This window comes from Hyla sarda, chromosome 4 (assembly GCF_029499605.1).
Source record: "Hyla sarda isolate aHylSar1 chromosome 4, aHylSar1.hap1, whole genome shotgun sequence".
Lineage (NCBI taxonomy): Eukaryota > Metazoa > Chordata > Amphibia > Anura > Hylidae > Hyla > Hyla sarda.
Window position 1 is genome coordinate 286,983,783 of NC_079192.1, and position 25,588 is coordinate 287,009,370.

Here is a 25,588-nt window from a genome sequence, read left to right on the forward strand (position 1 = left end):
CTAATTACTATGGGGGCACCTAATTACTTAGATGTCAACTTCTGTGTGGGACTCCTAATGTTTTTTTTTTTAGGGGGAGTAACTACTGTGTAAAGGCATTAATGGGAGTAACTACTGTATGAAGGCACTAATTTGGGTAGCAACTGGAAACAAATTTGAAGGATAACTACTGTGTGTGAGCACACTGTTTATTACTGTGTGGGGCACAAAGGGGGTCATCATCACTGTGTGGGCCACTGTGGATGGGAAGTTTTAGTGCTAGGAAAGTGTGGAGCTAAAGAAGTTTGTCTGACAGATTCTGCAGGGAGGAGTCGTGGCAAAGTGTAGGCCAATTGGAAAAGGCAACGAAAGAGAACAAGTCCATCCTTGTGAACATACCCTTGGTGTGGTGTTTTTGGGGTTGTCTCCTTCTTTTGCTGTTTCATTATTCATTCATTATTTATTTTTTGGGACATTTGCTGCTTTTTTAACACAGGGGGAATATTTTGTGAATAGCCTTAAAGGGGTACTCAGCCCTTAAACATCTTATCCCTATTCATAGGGGATAAAAGGTCTGATTGCGGCAATCCCACTGCTCGGACCCCGCGCAATCTCTGTGCAGTACCCCGCATTCTGAAAGCTGTTTGGGCAGCCGTGGTTGTGACATCACGAGGGGGCATGGTGTGACGTCACAACTACGGTCGCTCAAACCCAGCAGTCTGAAAATAACTTTCAGAATGCTGGGTGCTGCACGGTGGGATCCCCGCCATCAGACATCTTATTCCCTATCCTTTGGATAGGGGATAAGATGTCTAGAGGCAGAGGTCCCTTTTAATTCTTTGGTAGAGTTAATTCAAAACTGCTTGCAACAGAGAAAACAATTGCATACATGGGAAGAACATACAAACTGTATGCAGATGTTGCCCTTGGTTACAGTCAAACCAACTGAGCCACCTTGCTGGTTAACAAGGTTTCAAGACGTTTTTCTTCACGTACCAATGTTCAAAATGTACATACCAAATAAATACTGCGGCTTGTTTAGTCTCCTTCAACCAAATGTGATTGGTCAACTCAACTGTTCTGAATATATATATATATATATATATATATATCATCTTAAAGATGGAGCATTAACATAATTCTTCCACAATGACTTTCAGTCAGGAAGTACAGGATAAAATAGGGAAATGCCACTACTGTAAGTAGAGATTTTGTAGCATAACTAAACCTGTCAGAGCACTGAAATTTTAGCACAAGAGAGAAATATATCATGTACAGTTGTGACCTTGTTAGAGGAATGCCATAATTCAGAAAGACACATGAGGAAAGAGTTGAAGACAGTGAAACTAGAAACATGTAAAGGATTAAGAAGGATCACTTTTCTGATGATTTTAATTTTGCACAAATGTAAAATAACAAGTACCTGCTTCATCTGTGTGAAGGGCAAGCTGGCTTGGAGGACCAGTTCCTTTTATTGTGTTTGCAGCAACAACTACAAAATACTGGGTAAAAGGTAGAAGATCATCCAAAACGATGGACACTTGAGTGGTAAATAGAGGATAATTTCCTTGCGGCCCATAAATCTGTAAGTAGTAGCCAGTTATAATGCCATTTGGATGTTCAGGAGGATCCCAAGATAACAGCACTGAGGTAGATGTTAGATTTTTGTACTCTCTTATGATAGGTTCAGAGTCTGGGACTAGATGTGAAACAAGACAAAATAATTTTATTTTGCTTTCTGAGCAGAACTAGAGTATGCACAGATGTAGTGGCGTATTTATTAAAAAAAAAAAAAAAAAAAAAAAACAGTCTCCAGAACAAAACCTTGTGGCACACCACTTGTAACCAGTCTCTGTTTGGAATGTATACAATTAAAGAGGTATTCCAGGAAAAAAAACTTTTTTTTTATATATCAACTGGCTCCAGAAAGTTTAACAGATTTGTAAATTACTTCTATTAAAAAATCTTAATCCGTTCCAATAATTATCAGCTGCTGAAGTTGAGTTGTTCTTTTCTGTCTGACAACTGCTCTCTGCTGACATCTCTGCTGGTCTCGGGAACTGCACAGAGTAGAATAGGTTTGCTATGGGGATTTGCTTCTACTCTGGACAGTTCCCGAGACAGGTGTCATCAGAGAGCTCATAAGAACGGAAAGGATTAAACATTTTTAATAGAAGTAATTTACAAATCTGTTTAACTTTCTGGAGCCAGTCTATTTTTCACAAACGTATCTATTAGTTCTTTATATAGGGAACTGTATCAAAGGTGTTGTGAAAGTATGGAAAGGCAATGGCTCCACCTTCATCCGCCACCTCTGTGACATAGTCAAGGAAGTCATCAGGATGTTTCATACGATCTTCCCTCAGTAAACCCAGTGTGTATTGGGTCCAATAAGATGTTGGTATTTAGATGGATTTTAGAATATGTTACATTATTCTTACCACTACAGATGCCAAGCTAACTTGCCTGTATTTATTAGCTTCTTCTCTACTACACTTCTGTAGATGGGTACAAATTGTGCCATTCCTTAATCATCAGGAGTAGAATGTGTGAAGGGTGGGGGGTTGGGGGGGTCAAAAAAGAAGTAAGGGTATATAAGTCACAAATCAGAATTCTTTAAGATCTCTGGGGTGGACACCAACTGGATCTGTTGTGTTACTGAGCTTGAATGAATTAACCTTTATACCTCACCCTCCGAAGAAGCTGATTCCTTACAACTAGAGGTGATAAATGAGAGAGTGAAAACCAGGATCCTTGCGCTATCCACTGTTCAGAAAGGAATATTGATTCTAAGAGTGGATTGCACAAGAATCTTGGTTTCTTTTCTCTCTATTACTGCGAAGACCTCTACCACTAATATCTAGGAGGGTTGCATGACCAAAGCTGGGGGTTATACGTCACCAATTCTAAATCGGGCATATCTCATAACATTTTCTGTCACTAAGCCATTTGCTTCCTTTTTCCTTTAAAATAAACAAGCTTAAAATGTATTTTAATCTTAAAAATTAGGTGACTTAAAATAACAAACAAACCCAGAAAAAAGCATTAATGCAACTGGAAAGATAGACATCAGAAGGAGGTATATTAGGAAATGAAAGAGGTATTCCAGTAAAGAGAAAAAAAAAACTTTTTTTTCATATCAATTGGCTCCAGAAAGTTAAACAGATTTGTAAATTACTTCTGTTAAAAAATATTAATCCTTCCAGTACTTATCAGCTGCTGAAGTGGAGTTGTTCTTTTTCTGTCTGACAACAGTGCTCTCTGCTGACACCTCTGTCTGTCTCAGGAACTGTCCAGAGCAGGAGCAAACTCCCATAGCAAACCTCTCCTGCTCTGGACAGTTCCTGAGTCAGACAGAGGTGTCAGCAGAGAGCACTGTTGTCAGACAGAAAAGAAGAACTCAACTTCAGCAGCTGATAAGTACTGGAAGGATTAAGATTTATTAGAAGTAATTTACAAATCTGTTTAACTTTCTAAAGCCAATTGATATTAGATTTTTTTTTTTTACTGGAATACCTCTTTAGGTGAAAACAATAGAATTGAAGCCATACATAATAGATATGTACAACTATTTACCTACCATCTTCCTCTGTGTTGACATCAATAACCTCACTTGCTTGGTCACCATCTCCAAATACAGTACTTGCAGTAATCCAGAATTCATAGTGGCTGAATTTTGCCAGACCATGGATTGTCGCTGATAAATCATTGCCATCAGATGAAATGGAAATATCACCTGAAGTGAGATTCTAAGAAAGACCATATATTTCATTGTACAGAAATTCACAAGGTACATCAAATATGTGATAGTAGAAATACAGTAGGACATGGTTTACTAGGTGTTTTAATCAGTAGCTATTTAAAGCGATCTAATAGTTTATAAGATAACTGAAGAATAATAGACTTAGGCCCCTATTTCCTGGGGTGATAATTGGCCAAACAGTCCTAAATGGTATAAATAGTGGATGCTGAGACGGCACTGCTCAATCCGGCCATTAACTGGTTACCAGGTGTAGAGCTGTAGTAGCTAAGATAAGTCCTCTATCCTATAGTGAGTCAGCGGTGGTGCTAGGATGTAATATAAACATAGGAATCAATGTACAAAACTGTGAGAATAACCAGAAATATATCTGCACTCACCGCGACTCGATGCTCCTCAAACCGGGGCTGACCGGGGATACGGGCTGCAGAGATGAGTGGTGCTCAGAGACAAACTACTGGTGTTTTCGCGCAAACAAGCGCTTCATCCGGCCTCATTGAGGCCGGATGAAGCGCTTGTTTGCGCAAAAACACCGGTACTTTGCCTCTGCGCGCCACTCATCTCTGCAGCCCGTATCCCCGGTCAGCCCTGTTTTGCTGATTACATTTTACCCAACAATTTTCACTTGTAAAAAGTATTCTGTAATATCAATCTGGAAGACAATTTATCATTGGAAATTTGGTTCATCATCTCGAAGAGGTTTCAATGTATTTCAATGGTATAAGATACTTCAACATATCCAAAACACAGCACTGTGGGGAAATGTTGCAGGACAATATGGAACCCCAATAAAATCCCATTCCCTCGTACTGTAACGTGTTTGCATTTGCTTCCTTGCACATGAAATACAATAGCGAGCATCCTGTGTAGACAAGTTTGCCTGTGTTGAACATTCATTAGCATGTTCCTTTTATCCTCTCCAGCATTTGTTGCTTACTTCTGCTGTTGAATGACCTTCATCCTGAAACAATTGCTATTTACACACATTTAATGAACTGACTTTGTTACTGAGTTTGCAACATGTTGTCACTTTTCTAAAAGCAAACTGGGAAGGATGTGTGCCTGCTGAACATGCTGTAGTGGGAACCAGATGGTCTCTGTAAGTAAGTACCTTCAGATGACAGCATTTGTCCTTTGGCTAACACAATCCTCTCTGTGGCACGCTCTGACTTTATCAAAAGCCACTTTCCCACTTTGGAAATAAGTTAAATGAAACTTGGTCCAAATAGATAAAAAAAAACGGTTAACAGATTTTTTTTTTTCTCGATAACAGTATTCATCAACCTGTGGCTCCGGAGTGTACAACCACGTGTACAACCAAGTGTACAACCACGGAGGTCACTCTACAATGTATCACCAAGCAGTCAAGATATAATAGTTCATCTAAAAGATTAAATGGTAACTATTACTTCGAAAACTTTAAGGCTATGTTCACACGTCAGAAATTCCAAATCAAGATGTGGTATTCCGGCCAAATGATGCGGATGCATCTTTCTGCATATATGCGGAATTTCTGCAGAATTCATTCAGAAATTCCGCATAAAATTTTGCATGAAATCCCGCTGCACGGAAAAAGGTGTTTCTATGCAGTGCTTTGGTAAAATTTCATGCAGATTCTGCAGCAAATTTGGATCAATACCGCATTTTGCAGAGAAAAAATAAACACTTACTTCGATGGGCTTCCGCATCTGAATTCCGCAAAAAATTTAGGACAGGACCTTTCTTTTTGCAGAATGCAGAATTTCCAAAGCCAGTGCAGCCAGGAGAGGCCAGTGCGGAAATTCTGCAGTGTGAATGGGACTGCGGATTCCCATTGAAGTTTATAAGGCTGCAAACACATGCCAAATTTCCATCCAAATTTCCATTCAGAAATCCATGAAAAAATTCTGACGTGTGAATATAGCCTTAAAGGGGTACTCCGGTGAAAAAATCAACTGGTGGCAGAAAGTTGAACATATTTGTAAATTACTTCTATTAAAAAATCTTAATCCTTCCAGTACTTATTAGCTGCTGAATGCTACAGAGGAAATTCCTTTCTTTTTGGAACACTGATGACATCACGAGCACAGTGCTTTCTGCTGACATCTCTGTCCACTTTTGCAGGGCAGATGTATGCTAAGGGCAGCATGGTGGCTCAGTGGTTAGCACTGCTGCCTTGCAGTGCTGGGGACTTGGGTTCAAACCCCACTAAGGACAACAATAAATAAAGCATTATTATTATAATAACGTCAGCAGAGAGAACTGTAGTCGTGATGTCATCAGAGAGCATTCCAAGAAAAGAAAAGAATGTCCTCTGTAGTATTCAGCAGCTAATTAGTACAGGAAGGATTAAGATTTTTTTAATAGAAGTAATTTACAAATATGCTTAACTTTCTGCCACCAGTTGATTTAAAAGAAAAAAGGTTTTCACCGGAGTACCCCTTTAAGGAAAACTTTCACCCTGATCACCCACACTAAACTCATTACATTGGGTTATAACGTGACTGAACAGGAGACCAAAGAGGGGTCACTTACTACATTTGGTAAAGTTGTTCCTCTGATATGGCCTTCTGAAGTTCCATTGCTCAATTCCCTTAATTGCGCTCAAGAGGCGGGGCCCTGCCGGCTGGTTGCCCCTGCCATTGTCTGTCTTCTTCTACTGAAGGCCCCTCAATATTAATAATCATCCTTTGCGACTCCACATCCTAGTAATGTGGAGTCGCCAGTAACATGAGCGCTCTGCTCTGTAGCTGGAGCGCATGCGCTGACGAATTATACAACTCTTTCGTCGTAATGACATGAGAGCTGTGCTTGCAGACGGAGCTCTACTAATCTAGCAGTGCCCATGCGCTTCAGCTACAGAGCATATTGCTCACGTGACCGGCGACTCCACGTTACTGGGACATGGAGTCGCAGAAGATGATTATTAAAATTGAATAAAAGGAGAAAGAGATAGTGGCAGAGGCAACCAGCCAGTGTGGCCCCGCCTCCTGCACACAATTAAGTGAATTGAGCAACGCAACTTTAGAAGGCCGTATCAGAGGAACAACTTTACCGAATTTAGTAAGTGACCGCTGTTTGGACTTCTGGTCACCCACATTATAACCCAATGTATTGGGTTTTGTGTAGGCGATCAGGGTAACAGTTTTAAACTTTTGATATGTTACAATGACAGAAGTTTTGATGGATTGATTAAGGGGTTGCTGGTACGTGGTGTGCGTGTTTTGGGTCTTGTATTTGGAGCTGTGTGTACTGAAGTGCTGCCTTTAATCCCCTGATAAGGGCCTTGAATGCTCTTGGACTTTTACCCGATACTTAATGGACAATTGTCTCATGTTCTCCTCCTGGAATTTGAAAACTGTCAGTGTTTTAGCTGACTACATAAGGTTTGCATACCTTGCTGCACCACTCTGTGTTACACACATTTGTGTGTATTGTTTTTTGTTCTAATGCAAAATGATAAATAAAACCTTTAATAAAAAATAAATAAATAAAAATAAAGAACTTTTGATTGGGGAAGGTCTGGGTGCTGAGAGCCTCAACAGTCAGCAAAACAGACAGACAAATGTGCTTAGGTAAGATTTGTGCCCATTTTTCTCCATTTGCATCACTTGGCTGAGCCCAAAGAGCAGTGCGCACAGTGCACAGGTTTATAAAAAGACTATACTGTGGATAGAATTTTTCTTGAAACTGATGTGCGATGCTATTGAAAATGAATATATAAATCCTGGTACATACAGTGCATTAGAGAGTAGTTTACTGCAGTTTTGTGCAAGAGATTTGTCTGTTTTTATTGGAGAACATTTAATAAGGTGGAAATTGTATGTAAAAGAAAAAAAAGTTTAATAGTGGTCTGAACTGAACACTATAGACCAATATGAATGAGACTTGACAGGGTATTCCGCTGCTTAGCGTTTGGAACAAACTGTTCCTAAAACACTGGAGCCAGTGCAAAGAGCTTGTGATGTCATAGCCCTGCCCCCTCATGATGTCATGCCCCACCCCCTTAATTTAAGTTTATGGGAGGGGGCGTGACGGCTCCTCCCATAGACTTGCATTGAGGGGACGGGGCATGATGTCATGGGGGGCGGTGCTATGACATCACGAGCTCCCGGTGCTGGCTCCAGCGTTCAGAACAGTTTGTTCCAAATGCTGAGCAGCGGAGTACCCCTTTAAGCTTTGCTTCATATTAACTGAAGTTAAAATGTTAATATGATTTTTTGACAATCAAAGAATCTTATTTCACGGTGAAAAATAAACCATTTGTATCTTAATTGATTTAAAGAACAAAATGCTACTGTATCATAGCAGGGTACAAATGTTATCATGTTTCCTTACCCTCATATAGGTGTTAGAAGTATTCTTGAAGTATAATGTATAATATAGTATAATGCCATTTGGTTTAATAGGTGGGTTCCAGAAAATCTTTACAGATGTTGAGGTGAGGTTTCTATATGTTACGTTCTTAGGTGGGTCACTTGGAACTGTAAATTTGATAAAACAACTGTAATATGCCAAAGTGATACATAATAGATAATACTTAACTGTGTTACCTAATGTTCTGCTACAGATATAAACAAATATATTATGGGATTATACTGCAAATATAAGATTCAAGAAAGTAGAGAATTAATTCTTTCATATGATAATTTTACATTTTCTATAGCTCAGATACCACATTGGAAATCAGAACAATTGGGGGAGGTTTATCAATACCTGTGTAGAGAAAAAGTTGACTATCTGTCCATAGCAATTAGATCTTTTTTTTTTTTTTAATGCCTCTGAAAAATGAAAGAAGCAATCTGATTGGTTGCTATGGGCAAATGGTCAATTTTCCTCTGCAAATGTCATAAAAAAAAGTATATATTAACCTGAAATATCAAATACAAAGCAAATGTAGAAACATATCTAAATGGAAGCTATGATGGTTAGGGTGCTCACTTAAAGGGGATATCTCACTTTACAAATTAAAGGGGTATTCCAGGAAAAAACTTTTTTTTATATATATATATCAACTGGCTCCAGAAAGTTAAACAGATTTGTAAATTACTTCTATTAAAAAATTTTAATCCTTTCAGTACTTATGAGCTTCTGAAGTTAACCTCCCTGGCGGTATGATTCTTTCTGGAAATTTGTACCAAAAGCGGTACAATTTTTTGCACTGAATTTCACATCTCCCCCCTGCCCATTTCACATCTCCCCCATCACATTCCCCCTCCCTTGTCACATTCCCCCGTCACATTCTCCCCCCTCCTTGTCACATTCTTCCTCCGTTGTAACATTCTCCCCCCTCCTTGTCACATTCTCCCCCCTCCTTGTCACATTCTTCACCCCTTGTCACATTCTTCCCCCCTTGTCACATTCTCCCCCTTGTCACATCCCCCCCTTGTCACATACCCCCCCTGTCACATTCTCCCCCTTCATGTTACATTCCCCTCCCCCTGTCACATCCCCCCCTTGTCACATCCCCCCCTTCATGTCACATTCCCCCCTCTTGTCACATCCCCCCCCTGTCACATTCCCCCCCCTTCATGTCACATTCCCCCCCCCCTTGTCACATCCCCCCCTCTGTCACATTCTCCCCCCCCCCCCCTTGTCTTGTCCTGCAGCAGAATACACTAGGTTTGCCTGCAGATTTCAAACCTAGTGTATTTGCTGCAGAACAAGCCCTTTCCCCTTCAGCCAATCACAGGCTTTACACCACTGCGGCCTGTGATTGGCTGAAAAGTGAAAGGTCCTGTAAGATGAATAGAGCAGGGACAAGAGCGCACGGAGGGGAACGACATCTTCAGGGACCAGGACTAGGTGAGCAAAAGGTTTTTTTATTTTACTACTTTTTCCTTTTACATTTAGCTCAGTGTTTTTCTGACAGGGTACCTCCAGCTGTTGTGAAACTACTACTCCCAGCATGCCCAGACAGCCTTTGGCTGTTCGGGCATGCTGAGAGTTGTAGTTTTGCAACAGCTGGAGGCCACCTGGTAGGGAACACTGACTTTTAGTATTTTTTCTTTACCTGCTCTGGCCGGCCCCCGCAACGGGAGCCAACCAGAGCAGATATTCGCATGTTTTCCCGGGGGCCGTATCGCTATATCGCATTGTTTTCGCGATATATCGTGCAGCCCGGCCGGGAACTCTGTAATTCTACCCCGAGCGTGACTCGGGGTTACCGATCCTAGCAGGGAAAATTAACCCCGAGTCACGCTCGGGAATACTGCTCAGGAAGTTAAGGTTGTTCTTTTCTGTCTAAATCCTCTCTGATGACACCTGTCTCGGGAAACGCCCAGTTTAGAAGAGGTTTGCTATGGGAATTTGCTTCTAAACTGGGCGTTTCCCGAGACAGGTGTCATCAGAGAGAATTTAGACAGAAAAGAACAACCTTAACTTTAGAAGCTCATAAGTACTGAAAGGATTAAGATTTTTTAATAGAAGTAATTTACAAATCTGTTTAACTTTCTGGAGCTAGTTGATATATAAAAAAAAGTGTGTGCCTGGAATACCCCTTTAAGTTTTCCAGCCAGCTTCGGCCTGTCTAGGGCTGCAGGACGGGGTTGGAAAAGCATAGCCCCTGAGCTATGCTCTTTATATAGCTTTAGGAGTTAGTAAACAGCATAGCTCATGCAGCTACACCATTTATGTAACTTTTATTTCAGCAAAATGCACAACTTCCTGCTTTTTTGACCACCTCCTACAGCCCTAGAAAGGCCGGAGCTCGCCAGAAAACTGAAAGGTTGAAGTGGGACATCCCCTTTAGGACAAGGAGGAATGATGTTCCCAAAGCCATAACTGTTTTCTTCTAGCTTTCGGGGGAAATTTGTAAATTACTTCTATTTAAAAATCTTAACCCTTCTAGTACTTATCAGCTGCTATATACTACAGAGGAAGTTGAGTTGTTCTTTTCTGTCTTTTTCTGTCTTTTCTGAGTTGGTACAGCTGTGTATATAACAAATATTTGTTGTGCATGTATTTGTATCACTTGGCCTGTCACATGGAATTAAGCATTATTACCTCCTTCTAGAGTTTTGAATCTTAAAATATCACTTCTGACATTTCCATCCCCAAATCTAGTGCTCGATGTGACGTATGCATTGTATTCATGATTGCTTTCAAAATCCTTAAAGTCCACCGAAGTATCTTCAATATTAACAGTTTTGTTTGATGTCTCATCCCTAGGATATAAAACCGGATATGGTAAGTACTATTTTTTACATTGTGATGAAAAAGTGGAATTAGTTGAGGATGGCAAGTTTATTATTTGTGTTAGACGCATTTTGCATGGGAACAGAAAAGGCAGAAAAGGTACCATATTCATTGACCTTTTATATAATATATAGGCTGACAGCCATGAAGTGGCCAATGGAAGATTGGCCACATATCTTGAATGATGAATCTGAATCTGCATAAAATAATTATCAGAAATTTGGGGACTGGTCATGTGTCACCAACTGAAATTACACCAGCTAAGATTTTAACCACAGTTTATGCCAATTTCTGGTATAAATTATAGTAAATGCATTGGTCTGCTAAAGGCCATAATTCCTATAGTGCGGGTAGTACAGATTATCGGGCACTGCACAGGAAGTGGTTATATAAGGGTGCTATACAATAAAGTACAGAACATAGAGAAATATATGGTGGCATGATGGTTTAACACAGATACATAATTTGAAGGCCTGAATGTAAAAATTTGTTTAATAATTAATAGAAATGTGTTGTGGTGGTGTCAGCCGCTGGATCATGTGGAGGACAGACCGCCCCCTTCCTGCGGACTGCCGCGGCCCTGTACAGAAGATTGCAGGGGATCCCAGTGATCTATAACTTATCCCCTATACGAAGAATAGGGGATAAGTTATATTCCACTACAGTACTCCTTTAAGAGCAACAAGTAGCTCGAAACGCGCCAGCTTTGCACTTTCTATTTTATGTCCATGATTTTTTTATGCACATGTTCCTTTTCTCTTCGATGGACCTTTAGGCCTTCTTTGGCTCCAATGCCCAGGTGTGAAAGCCATTACTGCTTTCCCTATAATCACACTCTGGGTGCACTGATATAATGCTTATCTAAGCATTGTGGCCGGCAAAGTTTATCTTTTGATGGCAACTGTTTACTCAATGGCAAAATTACACTTTTCATAAGACAGTGCATTTTACCACAAGGGTCACGTAGTCATAAATTGTTTCCATGAACATGACAGTGAGTTTTATTTCCTTTTCTAGTTTTAAAAGCCCCCAGATTTTAATCCTGTAGAACATCTATAAAGTGAGGCAACTATGAGAAGCTATTCTATCCATGATTTCCACACATAGAGGAATCCATGCCACAATGAGTTGCTGTGGCATGAAGGCCAAAGGTGGTCCAACATGATACTAGATGGGTATCTCAAATACTACATTGCACTCCACTATAATGATTTTCTCTGTACATACAAACAAGTTCTGGACTATTTTAGACCTGAAGATGCAGAATCAAATTATGATGGCTTGGGGAAGGAAGAAAATGAAACACTCCTAAAATGTCTAACCCCACTGAATAACAGGCTGCACATGGATACAAAGCTCACATCAATGCAATGCGAAATAATACAGCATGTGTTCTGTCTTACCAGATATATAGTGTGTAAAAAAGGATAATTCCATTTGGCTCCAGAGGTGGTAGCCAAGATAACTTCACAAGGGAACTGGATAACTGACTTACAGCAAGGAAGCGAGGAGGTGTAGATGGTGCTGTAAGGACAAAATAAAGCTTATTACATGAATGAACCCTTGAACAATTGCCTTAGATCATCCAATGAAAGGAAACTTTAACAAATCCATGAACAGGTATTTGAACTCTATCAGCTCCAACAAGTCTGTGTTACTTTCTTGGCTACAAAAATGAAGGACAATTTTTCATGGTAGTATTAACACATCTGTTTCTGTGATTCAATGGAAAGTACGATTTCATGAGAACATAGATCAGTAGGCATACCACAGCCCTTTGCTTAATATATTCTACAAATTCTGTGCTGTTATATTTTTTTGTTCCAATAAAAGCAAAATCTGTTTTATAGGTGTGAATGCATGTAAAAATAAAGAAATTTGCAACACAACTCCACTGGGGGAAGAAAGCTGGAAATAATTATTCCAAGCTTCAAGAGGTGGGAAAATTCCTGCTGGGCATAACATTGAGAGATCATAAAAATATGGGATTCCATGCGGGGCTTAAAACCATTACATGCTATCCAACATATAACACACGCTGACGCCACATTAGTAAAACAGGGAATAATACATATGTCAACTGCATCTTCTCCTTCTTGTCCCAGAACCATTTATATCTGGTATAACACAAGGGGTCTGTGCTTGGAAATTAAGTAAATAATACATTCTGGAGTGAACCTTTTAAAAGGACTTTTGTACAATTAAGATGGTATTTTGAGGTACATAAATTACATTTTTATTTTTTTTTCTGTTGGATTTTACTCCAGAGCAGACCTCTGTGTAAAGGTGGTCATTGACCTAAAAGCATGTTCACATGGTGGATATTTCCATTTGTAAAAAGTCACCATAGAATTTTCAGCACAAACCTTTGGATCTTCTATTTAAATTTTCACTTTGCATGATAGGGACTTTGCTGCTGTTTCAAGTGCAGATTGATGACACACAATGGGGTTAATTTTGCATCCCAGCAATCAAAAACTATTAAACACAGAATGCAGGCGACTATATCTTTTTCTCCATTTACCAAGTTTGAAATCTCAAAAAATGTGTGGTGCCCTAGGCCATTAGCGTAAGACACTACAAAGTGTACATCCAGTAGCAGTACATTGTATACTGAGTGGCCCAGAGGTAAGCTGGGATGTTGTATACATCACCTCCTAGACTTACTAGTACATTCATTTGCTGGTTGAACAAGTGTTTGGCCTTATGACAGGAGTCCCTGCTATTGTACTGGCACTGTTGAATGTCAATTGGAATTTGGAGTAAAAGTAATGGTCAATTCAGAAGAATTGGACCCCAATAAAATTTCAATAGTATGCAAATGAAGCTCAAAAGTCCAGTGGGCATTCTCCAGCATGGCAAGAGCGCAGAGTTAGCACCCAGTGGCCCACGTACACCTGTCTACCCCTATTTGACTGATCGACACTAAATAAAGTGGGCATAGGCTCACTTATCTAATTTGGCTTTTTATCCTCATTTGCATACGAACTAAAAGGCTTACATCTTGGTGCTAGAAAGGACTATGGGGATAAGAAAGGTTTGCCTGGAATTCTGATGAAAAGCCTTATCTAGCCATTGGCTTATTTACACTCATGTTATTCTGCTGACAGGTCTGTTGTAAGATTCTCATGAGATGCTACCATAATTGGCTGGATCTCCTTGCAAATATCTCAATTAAGAAGGGTTTTCCAATGTTATATACATAAATGATGATCAGAGTTTAATAAAATAAAAAAGCCTCTGCAACTTTTTAATATACTATTTAATATAATTTTGTTTGCTGTCAATCTACATAAACATTCATGTTTACAACTGCTCTAAAAATCCCTATAGACCTAATACTTCTCACTTATGATAACATTTGTATCCAGTCTGAACAATCTTATGTCTTCCCTGATAGTTTGCTACACTGCATCCATGCAAGATAAATGCATCAACCTGGAGTTCAAAATATATGGCTCCTAGAGGGATTTCTAAAAGAAAGAAAGAAAAAAAAGTTTACTTTTCTTGTAGAAACTACTCTACTCTTGTTCGTGAGTTGTGTTTGGTTCTACAGTTAAAGAGTTACTCCGGTGGAAAACAAATGTTTTCAAATCAATTGGTGGCAAAAAGTTAAGCAGGTTTGTAAATTACTTCTATTTAAAAATCCTAACCCTTCCAGGACTTATCAGCTGCTGTATACTACAGAGAAATTTGTGAAGTTCTTTCCAGTCTGACAACAGTGCTCTCTGCTGACATCTCTGTCTGTGTCAGGAACTGTCCAGAGTAGGAAAGGTTTTCTATAAGGATTTGCGTCTAATCTGGACAGTTCCTTACACGGACAGAGGTGTTAGCAGAGAGCACTGTTGTCAGACTGGAATTTTCTCTGTAGTATACAGCAGTTGATAAGTACTGGAAGGCTTCATATTTTAAAATATAAGTAATGTACAAATCTGTTAAACTTTCTTGAAACAGTTGATTTGAAAGCATTTGTTTTCCACTTGGACTGTATACTACAGAGGAAGTTGTATAGTTTTTTTCTGTCTGAGCAAAGTGCTCTCTGCTGACACCTCTGTCTGTGTCAGGAACTGTCTAGTGTAGGAGAGGTTTGCTATGGGGATTTTCTTCTACTCTGGACAGTTCATGACATGTATAGAGGTGTCAGAAGAGAGCACTATAGTCAGACTGGAAAGAAATTCAAAAAGAAAAGATCTTGCTGTGGAGTATACAGCAGCTGATAAGTAATGGAAGGATTAAGATTTATAAATAGAAGTAATTTACAAATCTGTTTAACTTTCTGGCACCGGTTGATTTAAAAATAAAAATGTTGTACCCCTTTAAGCCCTTTCAAGTCATGGGATAAGGAAACCATGCAGCTTTACATGTGCTTCCAAGAGCAGAGACTAAATTAATTTAAAAGACTTGACAGACCTTTAAAAATAAGGCCACTGTAGAGTTCATGTGGAGTTTTATATGCAGAACAACCATCATAAATAAGAAATACAGAGGTATTTACCATATATTATTTCAATGAAGAATGATTTGTTCTGAACCTACCATCCTCCTCTGTAGTGATGCTGACAGGGTCGCTGTGTACACCTTCACCTTTTACTGTACTGGCAGAGACTTTCAGAATATAACTTGTATGCTTTCGCAAACCTGTAAAGAATAAGGTTGCTGATCACTAGCTCTACTGTAAAAACAGAAAAATTCTACTTTTTCTAGGTAGTGTCTATTCTAGAATAGGTTTTCAATCTCTTCGTATTGGTCTTATGCACATTGCGCAGTGACAAACTGCACATGGTAGGGCTACATTTTTAGCCTCATTTTGGCAAGGATTTTTAAACCAACCTTGAAGTGGAAACGCTTTGGGTTTTGTTAAAAATATTGACCACATGAAAGTGGAAACATAGCCTTAGTGTTGTATTAATAATTTATAGTGCCTTAAATGGGCACTCTCATTAAAACTAATTTTTGCTATTGTACTCCTTATGCTAAATAACAAATGTTTCTAATATACTTTGTTTAAAAAAAAATGAAGTTTTCTATGTTTTATTTGTGCTTAAAAAAGCTCAAGAGCACATTTTCCCCCAACTCATACATAGACTTTGGACCGAAGTCCAAACACAGGAAGTGCTGCCTGGAGTGCTGAGGGGGGAGGGGGGGGGGTCCAACCAACAGCATATGGCAGTTATGTGTGAGAGGAGCTATGATTGGATGAGGCTGGACACCCCCCCCCCCCTCAGCACTCCAGGCTGCACTTCCTGTGTTTGGACCTTGGTCCAAAGTCTGTGTATGAGTTGGGGGAAAATGTGCTCTTGAGCTTTTTTTTTAAGCACAAATAAAACATAGAAAGCTTCATTTTTTTTTTTTAAACAAAGTATATTAGAAATATTTTTCATTTACCGTAAGGAGTGCAATAGCAAAAATTAGTTTTAATGAGAGTGACCATTTAAGTACAGTGTTTCCTTCACAAAACAGTGGTCTGGATTTATCAATCTGCCTGGGACCAAAACGGTCTGGTTTTGCTCATAACACTTAATCACAGCTCAGCTTTCATATTATAAAGAGCTCAGGAAAAATAAAAGCTGAGCTGTGATTGGTTGTTATGAACAAAATCACAGAGTTTTGCTTTCAGTTAGATTGATAAATCTGGACCACCATCCTCTGTTATTGTTATCGGTATATGGGTTTGCAAACCAACACATTTCAATATGCAGCTCTCAAGCTGGCTTCCTGAGTGAAGGTCATCCCAAGCTCCTTACTAACAACTGCACTGCTCAAAAAAATAAAGGGAACACAAACAACACAATGTAACTCCAATTCAATCACTCTTCTGTGAAGTCACACTGTCCACTCAGGAAACAAAACTGATTGACAATCAATTTCACATGCTGTTGTGCAAATGGAACAGACAACAGGTAGAAATTATAGGCAATTAGCAAGACACCCCCAATAAAGGAGTGGTTCTGCAGGTGGTGACCACAGACCAATTTTAAGTTCCTAGGCTTCCCGGCTGTTTTGGTCACTTTTGAATGCTGGCGGTGCTTTCACTCTAGTGGTAGCATGAGACGGAGTCTACAACCCACACAAGTGGCTCAGGTAGTGCAGCTCATCCAGGATGGTACACCAATGCGAGCTGTGGCAAGAAGGTTTGCTGTATCTGTCAGCGTAGTGTCCAGACTCTGGACAGAAAGCCCTACATACATCATATATTTATATCCTATCCTGTGAATAGGTGATAAGATCATTTTCACTGGACAACCTCTTTAAACAAAAAATGCTGTACCTCCCCATCGCATCAGGCACACCCCTGGCAACCCTTATCTGGCCTTAACAATGAAGGTCACTTCACACACAGAAAATATCTACCGTATGTGGGCTAAAATCTCCACTTTGCTGCAATTGTAATTCGCAATGGATTTTCCAACCACAAATCTAGACAGAAAATTTGCAGCATAATCAACCTGTCAGAACATATCCAAATGAATGCTCTAAATGACCATGGGGCTGTGCTTTCGGGCGGCACTGCCCCCATGCCCAAATTGTCAGTCCAATACTGCAAACATTTTTGAATTACCTGTAATAGTCAGTGTCTGATAAGAAGTATCTGTGGCCCTCTCCACAGTGCCATTCAGCCAAGTTATATATACAGTATAGTATAATATTATTCCATTGGGTATAGCTGGTGGAGAGTACGATACAACAATTTCTGTTGACGATACATTTCTGTATGATATGTTTTCCGGGGCACTGTCTGGGGCTGCAGGAAGAATAAGGTGAAAACAGTTAATATTGGTTCAAGATGCTTTGAGAGAACAAATAGTTGATGTCATGAAGATAAGAGATTAGATGTTAGTATCAGTGATGTAAGTCCAAACATTGAGCATGGGACAAAGTAACAAATGTTCTCATTTACTCTTATAGCCAGTGCTAGATCTATGGACATTTTCACGAAAGAAAGAAATGGCGAGTAACATCAGGTTTTGGACATGGTACAAAGATACTGCTAGTCTAGTACGTACTACATGATTATTTTGCTAGGATTTGTAGATTTGCACAAAGATGATTGAAGAATTGACTTTATTAAAGGAAACAGAAGGGCAAGGTAGCAATATTAAAGGAAAACTGTCATATGTTTTGTCCCACACTATCCACGGTACCTGTGGATAGTGCGGGAGACGCTGAACATTTTGAGTCCTACCGTGCCCGGATCCGCTGCGCCATTTGCCCGTTATAGCTGGTTTTCGGTATATTCAAATTAGCTGCTAACTGGCACGGGCAGGGTTACTGCCTTCAACTGGCACTGTTACGTAACCGCCGCCCGGCCCGCAGCACCGCTGGCTAATGAATATTCATACGTTGTCTTACACTCTCTGTCTCATCTCGGCCAAGCCCTGGACCATACTGCGCATGCGCGGGATTTCCTACTATACCCGGAAGCGGTCTTCAGCATTGCTTCATTTGTCCGGAGCAGTGCTGGAGTAAGGGTGCATGAGCAGTATCGTCCAGGACTCGGCCGAGATGAGACAGAGAGTGTAAGACAAAGTACGAATATTCATTAGCCAGCGGGGCTGCGGGCCGGGCGGAGGTTACGTCACAGTGCCAGTTGAAGGCAGTAACCCCGCCCGTGCCAGTTAGCAGCTAATTTGAATATACCAAAAACCAGCTATAACGGGCGAACGGTGCAGCAGATCCGGGCAAGGTAGGACTCAAAATGTTCAGTGTCACCCGCACTATCCACAGGTACCCGTGGATAGTGCGGGACAAACATATGACAGTTTTCCTTTAATACCTTGCATTGCCAATTTCAAGATGTACTGCACCAAAGCATTTTCTATTATTCATATATTTTTACCTGTCAGCTTTACATTATTTGACATAATAGTGAAGCATTTTGAAGTATTCTCTCCCATAAAGATAATAAATCTTGAGGCACTATTCACATCTTATTTCCCTCTACATTTAGCATACACAACAGGAAAGCTCCTGACATGCACAATAAACATCTCCATAGGGGTGCATTGTTTCATAGAAGCCAAAAGAGCGCCTTATGGACTGTATATGCTATTCTGTTCTATAGATCCATTCTAAAATATGTCTGTTAAAGGAAAACTGTCACATGTTCACTCCCGCACTAACCCCAGGCACTGACAGATAGTGCGAGGGACGCTGATTCATATGATCCCTACCTTGCCTGGATCCGTATGGCCGTTCGCCCGCAATCTTAGTTTTTCTATATGTGCAAATGTGGCTGTAACTGGCGCGGACAGGGTTTCAGGAGCCTAGTGGCACTATGACGTCAGCGCCGTTCATCAGCCGCGCTGCCCGATTATGAATATTCATTCTCCCACCGGCTCTCCCTCTCCCCGCCGCTCCTAACTGGTCTTCACTGCGCATGTCAGGAAGCAGCACATGCGCAGTAAAGACCAGTTAGGAGTGGGGCGAGAGGGAGAGCCTGAGGGAAGGGGGGATGAATATTCATAAGCGGGCGGCACTGACATCACAGTGCCTCTAGGCTCCTGAAAACCCTGCCCGTGGTAGTTACAGCCACATTTGCATATATAGAAAAACTAAGATTGCCGGCGATCGGACGGATCCGGGCAAGGTAGGGATCATATGAATCAGCGTCCCCTGCACTATCCAGCTGTGGTTAGTGCGGGAGTGAACATGTGACAGTTTTCCATAAACAGATACCATATTAGCCAATGGGTGACAGAAGACACACTTTCTCAATCTACAGATTAAACTTCTCTTATCCTAGGGTTCAGCTGGTGAAGAAATATACAGCTGCATTAATCAGATATTTAAAAGGGGGAGCAGTGTAAATGTATATTTAGAAGAACCCTTCAGGAATTGTGCACCTGGCAGTATGGGGCACAGTAAAACTTTTCCTGCCATGCTTCCAATATGGAGGGGTGGTCATATGTTTAACCTAAAGGGGCTAATAAATCTGGATTGATGTAAAGAAATGAAGAAAACCTTATTTTTGGCAATATGGGGATTTTTTTTTATGAGAAAAAGAAAAAAAATACCATTTAGTTCACAATTATACTCATTCTTAATTAGTCCATGTTATGTAAAATAATAGTCATTGATCTAAGTGCCTATCCTCCCAGCTATGACCTGAAGTGGAGTAGAGAGTATTGTATTGTACTCTCATAAATATCTTTTTCCTGTGAGAAACAAGTCTTTAACCCCTTAAGGACTCAGGGTTTTTCAGTTTTTGCACTTTCGTTTTTTCCTCCTTACCTTTTAAAAATCATAACCCTTTCAATTTTCCCCCTAAAAATCCATATTATGGCTTATTTTTTTGTGTCACCAATTCTACTTTGCAGTGACATTAGTCATTTTACCCAAAAATTCACGGCAAAACGGAAAAAAAAATAATTGTGCGACAAAATCGAAGAAAAAATAAAATAAAATATAAATATTCGTCCTGCGTCGTTAAGGGGTTAAAATGGTATTCTGCTGGAAAACATTTTTTTTTATCAACTTGTGCCAGAAAGTTAAACAGATTTGTAAATTACTTCTATTTAAAATTCTTAATCCTTCCAGTACTTATCAGCTATTATATGCTCCACAGGAAGTTCCCTTCTTTTTGAATTTCCTTTCTGTCTGACCACAGTGCTCTCTGCTGACACCTCTGTCCATTTTAGGAACTATCCAGAGCAGGATAGGTTTGCTATGGGGATTTGCCTCTACTCTGGACAGTACCTAAAATGGACAGAGGTGTCAGCAGAGAACACTGTGGTCAGACATAAAGGAAATTCAAAAAGAAAGGAACTTCCTGTGGAGCATATAGTAGCTGATTAGTACTGGAAAGATTAATATTTTTAAATAGAAGTAATTTACAAATCTGTTTAACTTTCTGGCACCATTTTTTTATTTTTTTTTTCCAGGGGAGTACCCCTTTAAAGCTCATCAGTATTTGCTAGGCAAACTATTTCCACATGTAATGCTACAATCATAAAATCAGATGATATACTGTAGGTTACATGTTCATCTCTTATTAGTATAATGCATGAAGACAGCAAATAAAGGAACTACAAAGTCACGGTATCTGTCTAACCTGGAGCACAGAATTAAAATTAAGCATAGAACATTGAGCAATATTTTAGTTTATCTTTGCATTTTAAACCAAAGTTTAGGTGGGTTTATTTAAATGAGAACATTTATTTTACCTGTCAGAAAATAATTTGTTTGTGTCATCTGCCTGGTGTGGTAATTCATTGCCTCATTATTTCATATATATATATATATATATATATATATATATATATATATATATATGCAGTATATAGGAACTGACCAGCCATAAAATTAAAAGCATTTAGAGGCAAAGTAAATACATTTGGCTAAGTTGAGACACTGGCACCTGTAAAGTTGTAGGAAAGATTAGAGAGAAAGTAAACAGTCAGTTCTTGACGTTGATGCTCTTGAAGAAGAAGAAGAAATGGTCAAACGTAAGTATCTTTGAAACTTTGACGTGGGCCAAATTGTGATGGCTAGATGACTGGGTAAAAGCATCTTTAAAATGATTGGTCTTCGGAGATTTTCATGGTAAGTTGGTGGAAGCCATTTATAGATCTTTCCGAACATGTTCAATTGGTTTCAAGTCAGGGATCTGGCTGGGCCACGCAAGGACATTCATAGAGATGCCACTACTGTGTTGTCTTGGCTGCATGCTTAGGGTTATTGTCTTGTTGGAAGGTAAACATTTGTCCAGTCTGAGGTCCAGAACACTCTGAATCATGTTTTCATAAAATAATATCTCTGTAGGTCGCTCCAATTAGCTTTTCCTCAACCATAACCAGTCTCTCTGTCCCAGCCACTGAAAGACACTTGACAGCATGATGCTGCCACTACCATACTTCACTGTATGGGTGATATTGAGCAGTGCCTGTTTTCATCCAGACATAATGCATAGAATTGAGGCCAAAAAGTTCAATCTTGGCTTTATCTGACCAGAAAATCTTGCTTCTCACAGTTTGAGAGTCCCCAAGGTGCTTAATTGCAAATTCTAGATGGGATTTCATGTATTTTTACTAAGGTGGCCACTCTGACATAAAGCCTAGACTGATGGGGTACTACAGTGGTGGTTGATCTTCTGGAAGGTTCTCCTATCTTCACACAGGTTCTTTGGAGCTCAGCCAGAGTAATCGTTGGGTTCTTGATCACCTTTTTTGGGTTCTTTGAGTCCTGGTTGTACCAAATTTCTTTTGTTTAAGAATTATGGGGACTCTTTTGCTCTTGGAAACTTTCAGTGCAGCAGAATTCATTGTGCCCTTCTCCAGATCTGTACCTCCCCACAATCCTTTGTCTGGGTCCTACAGGCAGTTTTTTCTCCTCATGGCCTGGTTTTTGCTCTGATATGCTTTGTCAGCTGTGAGACCTTATATAGACAGGGTTGTGTCTTTCCAAATCCTGTCCAATTATGTGAATTTACCACAGGTGACTCCAATCAAGAGAAATAGGAGGCCACCAAGAGCTATTCAAGTTTCATAGCAAAGGGTATAAATAGTTATGTGCATTCAAAAATTTTTATATTTTGAGGCAATTAGATTAACATTTCTAAAACTTAATATGCATTTAGTGCAGATTGATTGGGGAAATCTGTTTTTTTAATTTAAGACCAGGTGTTAATATAAAAAAAAAAAGTAAAAAGTGGAAAGGTCTGAAGACTATGAGGAATCCTCTAAAATAATAATATAATCTGAATTACACTGTCACGGTCTGGTCAGATGGCAGGAGATGGATCAACTGGACCAGAGGAGAGATGGCGTGGGCCGTACCAGGGGAACGGAGTCTAAGGGATTACTGGTTTTCACCAGAGCCCGCCGCAAAGCGGGATGGTTTTGCTGCAGCGGTAATCCCCAGGTCGTTCCACCCGGTAGTGACTCAACTCCTCTGGTTGCTGAGATAGACGCGGTACAGGAGGGATAGGCAGAAGCGTAGTCAGACGTAGCAATGGTCAGGGCAGGCAGCACAGGTTCTAAGGCGGTAGTCACGGGCAACGGGTTGGCAACAGGCAGGGTAACACTGGAACAACAGGGAACGCTTTCACAAGGCACAAGGCACAAAGATCGGGCAGGAGGCTGTGGGAGGAGAAGGTATTTATAGGCAGTGCACAGGTGAATGCCTAATTAAGTCCAACCAGCACACAAACCTTAACCCTTAATAACCACTTTGGGCCAGGCACCAAGCACTGGTGCACTGGCCCTTTAAATCTAAGAGTCACGGCGCGCGCGCCCTAGAGAGCGGGGACGCACACGCCGAGACGCCGGAGCGCTACCTGGGGACATACGCTGTGAGCGCTCCGAGGCCAGCAGGGGGCACGGAGTGCTCAGCTTAACAGTACCCCCCCCCCCTTTGGTCTACCCCTCTTTTTGGTACCGAAGAACTTGAGGATGAGGCTGCGGACCAGGATGTTCTCCTCCAGATCTCAAGAGCACTCTTCAGGATCGCAGCCCTCCCAGTCGACCAGAAAGAATTTTCTTCCTCTAACCACTTTGGATGCCAAAATCTCCTTGACGAAGAAGACATCGGATGTGCCAGCCACAGGAGTGGGAGTGGTGATTTTAGGGGAGAAGCGGTTAAAGGTGGCAGGCTTAAGGAGGGAGACGTGGAACGAATTAGGGATCCTAAGGGAGGAAGGGAGATGGAGCTGATAAGCCACAGGATTTATCCTCTTCTTAATCTTGTAAGGTCCCAAGTCGCGAGGACCCAGTTTGCAGCTTGGGACCCTAAAACGAACGTACTTGGCTGAGAGCCACACTCTGTCTCCAGGAGAAAAAAATGGAGGAGTTCTGCGTTTTTTATCTGCTTGGGACTTCATGCAGGCAGAGGCTTGTAGAAGGGCAGTACGAGTCTCACGCCAAATGGTGGAGAAGTCCTGGATGAGCTCATCCACTGCGGGAAATGCTCGGTACTAGCGCAGTACAGACACAAATTTTCGAGTCTGCGACGACTCCGTTCTTGTGAGGTCAGGCGAGACCGGTCCACTTGCATGGCTTCCACGGCGGGAGGCCCAGAGAAAAGGTGCAGTGGACAATGTAAAACGGAGACAAGCGAGTATAGCGTCCTGTACGAGCCTTCTCTCTTTCTTGAAGGAGTTCCTCTTGTCTCTCTGAGAAACGCTTGTCAATCCTTGTGGCCAGGAGAATGAGGTCACCAAGGTTAGCAGGTATCTCACGTGCAGCTAGAACATCCTTAATCCCACTGCTTAGTCCCTTCTTGAATGTAGCACATAGGGCTTCATTGTTCCAATTCAACTCTGAGGTGAGAGTACGGAATTGGATGGCGTAATCACCCACAGAAGGGCCTCCTTGGGTCAAATTTAGCAAAGCTGTCTCTGAAGAGGATACCCGGGCAGGTTCCTCTAATACACTCCGAAACTCCCGACAGAAGCGCTGGACGGAGGTTGTGGCAGGATCAGAGCGGTCCCATAATGGTGTAGCCCAGGCCAGGGCCTTCCCGGTGAGCAGACCGAGCATGAATGCCACCTTAGCATGCTCAGAAGGAAATAAGTCGGCCGACATCTCGAGGTGCAGAGAACACTGGGTAAGTAAACGACGGCACTGTTTCGGATCTCCAGCATACTTCTCAGGCAGGGACAGGAGTACTCTGGAAACAGTTTCTGGCAGAGGAGCAGGAACAGGCGGTGGAGTAGGCTGCTGCTGGGTAGAGATGATCTGCTGCAACATGGCGGACATCTGCTGGAGCTGGCGGGCCTGCATGGCAACGACCATAGGCAGATCCTTAGAATCAGGTACCTCAGCGAAATTCATGGCCGGATCTTACTGTCACGGTCCGGTCAGATGGCAGGAGGTGGATCCACTGGACCAGAGGAGAGATGGCGTGGGCCGTACCAGGGGAACGGAGTCTAAGGGATTACTGGTTTTCACCAGAGCCCGCCGCAAAGCGGGATGGTCTTGCTGCGGCGGTAACCCCAGGTCGTTCCACCCAGTAGCGACTCAATTCCTCTGGTTGCTGAGATAGACGCAGTATAGGAGGGATAGGCAGAAGCGTAGTCAGACGTAGCAATGGCCAGGCAGCACAGGTTCTAAGGCGGTAGTCACGAGCAACGGGTCGGCAACAGGCAGGGTAACACTGGCACAACAGGGAACGCTTTCACAAGGCACAAAGATCCGGCAGAAGGCTGTGGGAGGAGAAGGTATTTATAGGCAGTGCACAGGTGAATGCCTAATTAAGTCCAACCAGCACACAAACCTTAACCCTTAATAACCACTTTGGGCCAGGCACCAATCACTGGTGCACTGGTCCTTTAAATCTAAGAGTCCCTGCGCGCGCGCCCTAGAGAGCGGGGACGCACACGCCGAGACGCTGGAGCGATGGCTGGGGACATACGCTGTGAGCGCTCCGAGGCCAGCAGGGGCCCGGAGTGCTCAACTTAACATACACCATTTAAAACATTTCACTTATAAGCAGGGAGGTCTACAGAAAACAAATTCTGCCAATTTACATACAAATTTGTAAAAAAAAAAAAAAAAAGTGGTATACTTCAATGGATGCCATACATCATAGGCTTTCTCTCTTAAGGCTTTACATATAGGAAATAAATACTTTCATAATACATTGTGGTGTGGTGCTACTGTACAAATTGCACATGGATGTTAATAGAACTCTATATTGAAAGTTTGCATTTTACAATTCTGTTGTGGTTAGTCCATA

The 25,588-nt window shown here is 41.2% G+C and overlaps 1 protein-coding gene and 1 long non-coding RNA gene across 6 annotated transcripts in view; one reads left to right on the plus strand and one right to left on the minus strand.

Annotated features, from left to right (window-relative positions):
- The window catches only part of PTPRQ (protein tyrosine phosphatase receptor type Q), a 447,893-nt gene that overhangs the window by 165,563 nt on the left and 256,742 nt on the right, over positions 1–25,588 (minus strand). For all 5 annotated transcript variants that reach the window (XM_056574450.1, XM_056574451.1, XM_056574448.1 and 2 more), the window contains 7 exons: positions 17,475–17,657; positions 15,452–15,553; positions 12,319–12,439; positions 10,724–10,884; positions 8,057–8,202; positions 3,560–3,728; positions 1,403–1,678 (listed from right to left, as the gene is read on the minus strand). In XM_056574450.1, the coding sequence (XP_056430425.1) occupies positions 1,403–1,678; positions 3,560–3,728; positions 8,057–8,202; positions 10,724–10,884; positions 12,319–12,439; positions 15,452–15,553; positions 17,475–17,657 (1,158 nt within the window). The remainder of the gene's footprint in view (positions 1–1,402; positions 1,679–3,559; positions 3,729–8,056; positions 8,203–10,723; positions 10,885–12,318; positions 12,440–15,451; positions 15,554–17,474; positions 17,658–25,588) is intronic.
- On the plus strand, positions 5,021–10,878 carry LOC130369330 (uncharacterized). Its single transcript, XR_008892722.1, has 3 exons — positions 5,021–5,137; positions 8,128–8,159; positions 10,784–10,878. It is a non-coding gene; the product is annotated as an uncharacterized LOC130369330 (long non-coding RNA).